This window comes from Saccostrea echinata, unplaced genomic scaffold, assembly GCF_033153115.1.
Source record: "Saccostrea echinata isolate AGI-Se365-2 ecotype Australia unplaced genomic scaffold, CSIRO_AGI_Sech_v1 ptg000017l, whole genome shotgun sequence".
Classification (NCBI taxonomy): Eukaryota; Metazoa; Mollusca; class Bivalvia; order Ostreida; family Ostreidae; genus Saccostrea; species Saccostrea echinata.
This window is the reverse complement of record NW_026889766.1, coordinates 929,003-934,496: the sequence shown is the minus strand read 5'-3', so window position 1 is coordinate 934,496 and position 5,494 is coordinate 929,003. Positions and strand designations below refer to the sequence as shown.

The 5,494-nt window shown below is 37.5% G+C and overlaps 1 protein-coding gene across 1 annotated transcript; it reads left to right on the top strand.

Moving 5' to 3' along the window:
- Positions 1–3,388: 3,388 nt before the first annotated feature.
- Positions 3,389–4,749, top strand: LOC133189198 (uncharacterized). The gene is made up of 2 exons (XM_061324604.1): positions 3,389–3,487; positions 4,063–4,749. Exons 1-2 carry the CDS (start codon positions 3,389–3,391, stop codon positions 4,747–4,749), a joined length of 786 nt encoding a protein of 261 aa, XP_061180588.1.
- Positions 4,750–5,494: the final 745 nt, after the last annotated feature.

Genomic DNA, 5,494 nt, shown 5'->3' with positions numbered 1-5,494 from the left:
TTCAGCGTTATAGGTAACTGGAACTCAGGTTTTGCTGTGAAGATTAAGAACCTGTTTACAAGTCCATCTTCTCTGTTGAGATTCGCCAAATCGGAAAGGAAGGGGTGCGGTTGTATCATCAAACACATTGACATAGATGTTCTACTGAATCTGCGAGCACCTGATGCTAAGGTGCTTATGTCTCCCTTTCCTCCTCACATTTTACAAAGCAGGGACCTCTCTGATTCACCTTTTAGTTTTTGATTTATTGAAGACATGCATCTATGTCCTTCATCTCCAGTAATCAAACCGTACCCCTCATTAGCAATTTGGTGTTTTTGGATTCCGGCTGTTGTATAGGATTCTAGTTGGACATCCTTACCCAATGATGAAATTTTGTCTAAGCATGGGGAAATAACACGCTCAAACGTATTCGTCTTTCCTCCCCCTGAATCGCACACGGCGATAATGAATTGATTTAGTACAGATTTGAATCCAGTACTCTCCATTTTGATTGACGTCCCAGGGCCTACTAAGCATTCAGTCAGAGCCAAAAGGGATGGAAGAATCAAAGTTTTAGGGCAAATTGTTGCCTTCTCGTAAATGTCCAACCAATTAGCTATTTCTGGATGCAAACAATTTCTCCAAGGAATGTGCATTTGGTGAGCATTTCTGTATATTTGGAAGACATCGTTATCGTTGAACTTCTTCAACGTCGCCATCTCAAATTTAAATTTTGACGCTTGTATACTTTGACGTCACAAACGTTCAACGTTTTCGTGATTTAACGTTTATCTTCGGTAATTAAGCGCCCAATTTAAATGAATTGTTACGTCATGGTGTTTTTAGGTCACCTGAGTCACTCAGGTGACCTATTGCTATCTGTTCTCGTCCGTCGGCGTGCGTCGTGTGTTAACATTTGAACATTTTTAGCTTCTTCTCTGAAACCGCTTAACCAATTTCAACCAAATTTGGCATATAGCATCTATGGGTGAAGGGGAACAAAAATTGTGAATTTCATGGTCCCTGCCCCCCTGGGGCCTGAGCGATGGGGCTAAAACCACTGAAAATAATGCAATCTTTAAAAATCTTCTTTACTTCCGACCGTTCACGGTAGCTCAGTCGGTAGAGCGCTTGCTTCGTGATCGGGAGGTCGTGAGTTCGAATCTCGGCCGCGACTGACCTAAGTCGATAAAGAATGGGTAGCAACTGTTCCTTCGCCATGCGCTCGGCACTTTGAAGTGAAAGTTGCGGGTCCTTCGGATGAGACCTTAAAAACCGAGGCCCCGTGTCACGGTAGGCGTTAGCACGATAAAGATCCCTCACTGCTCAATGGCCCTGAGTGCCGAGTAAAGGTCAAAAGTTTGAAGCCCTTCACCGGTATATGGTGACGTCTCTATATGAGTGTAAAATTCTCGAATGGGACGTAAAACAATATATAATCGATCAATCTTTACTCCCGGACATCAAGCAGTCAAACTGTTGGCATCATAGTAATAAGCATTGAGCCCTTTACCAAAATTGTGAAATTCATGGCCCCAGGGTCAGGGGTTCTGGTGCCAGGGTGGGGCTCTATTGATTATGTAGTGAAAATGCATGAATTCTTTGAAAATCTTCTTCTCTGCTCCTGGGTATTTAATAAAGTAACTAAGTACATAGTTATGATGAGCAAGAATGCCTCTTCCAAAATTGTGAATTTCATGGCCCCTGGGTCAGGGGTTCTGGTGTTAAGGCGGGGTTCTATTGATTATATAGTGAAAATGCATGAATTCTTTGAAAATCTTCTTCTCTGCTCCTGAATATTAAATAAAGTAACTAAGTACATAGTTATGATGAGCAAGAAAGCCTCTTCCAAAATTGTGAATTTTATGGCCCCTGGGTCAGGGGTTCTGGTGTTAGGGCGGGGCTCTATTGATTATATAGTAGAATTGCAGTAATGCTTTGAAAATCCTTTTCTCTGCTGCTGGGTATTAAATAAACTAACTTAGTACATAGTTATGAAGAGCAAGAGTGCCTCTTCCAAAATTCTGAAATTCATGACCCCAAGGTCAGGGGTTCTGGTGTTAGGGGGGAGGGCGGCTCTATTGATTATATAGTGAAAATGCATTAATTCTTTGAAAATCTTTTCTGCTCCTAGGTATTAAATAAATTAACTAAGTACATAGTTATGATGAGCAAGAGTGCCTCTTCCAAAATTGGGAATTTCATGGCCCCAGAGTCAGAGGTTCTGGTGTTATTGGGGGGGGGGGGGCTCTATTGATTATTTAGGGAAAAGGCATGAATTCTTTCAAAATCTTCTTCTCTGCTCCTGGGTATTTTTTAACAAAGGAAGTGCATGGTTATGATAAGGAAGAATGCCTCTTCCAAAATTGTGAATTTCATGGCCCCTGGGTCAGGGGTTCTGGTGTTGGCGGGGGGGGGGGAGCTCTATTGATTACATGTATATAGTGAAAATGCATAATTTCTTTCAAAAATTTTTATCTACTACTGGTTTTAAACTAAAGAAACAAGTGTATAGTTATGATGATAAAGGGTGCTTCTTCCAGAATTGTGAGTTCGTGGCCAATGGGTCAGATGTTCTGGTGTAAGGATGGGGCTTTATTTATTTAATAATATGATGAAAATGCATTTCTTTGAAAATCGTCTATGCTTCTCTGGATGTTCAAGGCAAACAGAGTAAAAGTTTTAATAAGCAAGGGTATTTTTACCAGAATTTTGAACACCTGGACCATTTAGTCAAGTTTTCTGGTCCTGGCCAGTTCTCTATTAACTTGTTTCCTACTGAGCAAAATTATTCCCCTTTGCCATTCACCTTTGATAATTAATCAATTCACATAATGTATTTGAAAGCTTAATAGAATAAGAGAATTATGCAAGAAAATTTATTGTATAATAAAAGAAGTACTTTCATAGTTTTAATGACTTGGAAATAATAGATGAATAAAAATGAGACAAAAATAACTTATCTTTTTAAATGTTCTTCAACAGCCAAGAGAGGCCATTGTGAGAAGGAATAATATGGGGTTAAATAATAGACATTTTGTTAATAGTCCGCATGGGAATAGTGATAAATGGGGGAGGGGGGGGAGGGGCAGATAGATACTAGACCAATTATTTTGTTGATGCTAATCATACTATTTTTCTTGCTGTTAGGCAACAAAGCTTCATTTATCAGTTTATGGATCCTCTAAATTGTTGTATTGTACTCAGGTGACCGTTAAGGTCCTTGGGCCTCTTGTTATTCATAATTTGAATTTACGAAATGGCTGATGGAAAGGAAAATTATCCAAGGGTGCCTGGAGTATTTAAATTTTGTATGGAAGTTTTAAAAACGGTGGAAATATGTATTCAATTTATGAGGTGTAATGGTTTAATTCCGTCTATTATGAAATGTAATTGTGGAGAAGACATGACAATAGTGAAGAAAAATGACATCAGTGATGGTGAAGTATGGCGATGTAAACTTTGCTACTCAAGGAAATCCATCAGGAGTGGTACAATATTCTCTGTAAGTATTTGATTGAGTGGAATATATTCATGTACATATGATGCTATTTTGTTTTAAATTCAAGGAAAGATGGCAATATGAATTTTTTGTCTTTAATTTTCAATTGAAAATTTATTTTATTATTGAAATTGATTATTAAAATTTTCTTTTTTAAGTTCTGACGAAATATTTTTAAACCTAGGAATTAAATTTAAAAAAAGAAGAGGGGGTGATCTTTTTTTTTCCGGAAAATTAAATTTTTTTTTCATTGAAATTGATTATTTAGAATTTTTAAAATTCTTGTGAAATATTCTTAGACCTAGGAATTCAATTTTTAAAAAAGGGGGGCTGAAATGACAAGCAATTTTTTTTACTAACGTAACACAAGACGTACAACGGTGTTGAAATGAATAGGATTTTAATCTCGCTCTCTGTATATTCAAATTTTATTGGCTGTGAAAAATTATGCAATTTCCTTGAGTTTATTTTAAATTTCTTGTATGTTTTACTTTCGTGAATATTGATCATGTATTCCATTATCAAATATTGATTTTGATTTGAAAATTATTGATAAAAGATTGCATTTTTAATTTCAGAGAAGCCGATTGCGACCGACCGTGTTAATGCAGATAGTGTATTTTTTTGCCGTGGATTTTCAAATATATGAAAGCGCGAAGCTGTTGCCAGAGGTAGACCACAAAACATACGTTGACTGGTACTCATTTTTTCGGGATGTATGCTCCAGTGCCTTGCTGAGAAATCCAATAAAACTAGGATCGGATATCAACTCCAACATAATTGAGATTGATGAAAGTCTTTTCGGAAAGAAGAGAAAGTATCACCGAGGGACAGGGAATCAAAAATATTGGGTATTTGGAATGGTGGAAAGAAACACAAGAAATTCGGTGCTGCAATTGGAACGAAAGGACAGAAATACAATAATTCCTATCATAGAGAAATATGTAGAAATTGGATCCACCATTTATTCTGATATGTGGGCAGCATACAACGGTCTAGAAAACGATGGGTTTGCACACAAAGCTGTAAATCATTCGGTGGAATTCAGAAGTGATGACGGTTGCTGCATGAACACCATTGAGGGTTTGTGGGGGGGACTGGTGGAGTTGAGGGTCAAGAAAATGAAGGGTGTAATACCGTCTCGTTTAATGTATGTGTTAAACGAATTCATGTACCGGTATCGGTTTGGGCATGAAAACGGTGACATATTTAGTCGTTTTTTGATAGACTTATCGGAGTTCCACCCCGTTGACATTATCGAGTAAATAGTTGCTTGCACAATTGTAGATAAAATTTTTAAAAGTAATTCACGACGACATTAAAGAAAATTGGAATATATTTATATTTGTATTTTTTAATTATATGACAAAATTTATTTTATGCTGAGTGGTGAAATTAACGGTTGCAATAGGATGTTTATAGGGGGAATCGTAAACATTCATAAGAATTCGTAGCTGTTGACCTGCAGTTAAAAAAATACTTCAAACCTTACGTTGCCGATGTGCATCGTGAATGAATACTAGTATATAAAATTATACAATTAAGATTTAAATATCTTAATCAAAAAGTTCTTCATTAATAATTACCCTTTGCAAAATAAACAATCAATGAAAGGCAGGGGACACCAAAACTATAATATAGAAAATGCTTCTAATATATTGTTGATGTACTTGCAAACACATTACATTACAAGGGGCTTAGAATAAATATTCAAAATGCAGAAAATTAATAACTGTCGATGCGTCGACCTGTCTAGAGGTAGTTGCCGACCTGTCGTCCAACAGCTGTCAACCAGAAACTGCTGAGCTGTCGACCTGCCGACTTGTCTACCTGCCGACTTCTCTACCTGCCGACTTGTGACCTGCCGACCTGTCTACCAGCAGCTGTCTACCTGCCGACCTGTTTACCAGCAGCTAATACTTGAATAGAACCCAATCACAACTATATGAAAGAACATCCGCCGTAATATGGAACTACATGTCCGTTAAATCCACTTGATCCCGGTGTCGG

What these genes read in the sequence shown, in the direction of transcription:
- LOC133189198 (XM_061324604.1), top strand. Translation starts at nt 3,389, where the DNA reads ATGACAATAGTGAAGAAAAATGACATCAGTGATGGTGAAGTATGGCGA. An exon ending in GGAGTGGTACAATATTCTCT is followed by an intron (nt 3,488 to 4,062) that starts GTAAGTATTTGA and finishes TTTTAATTTCAG; the next exon opens with AGAAGCCGATTGCGACCGAC.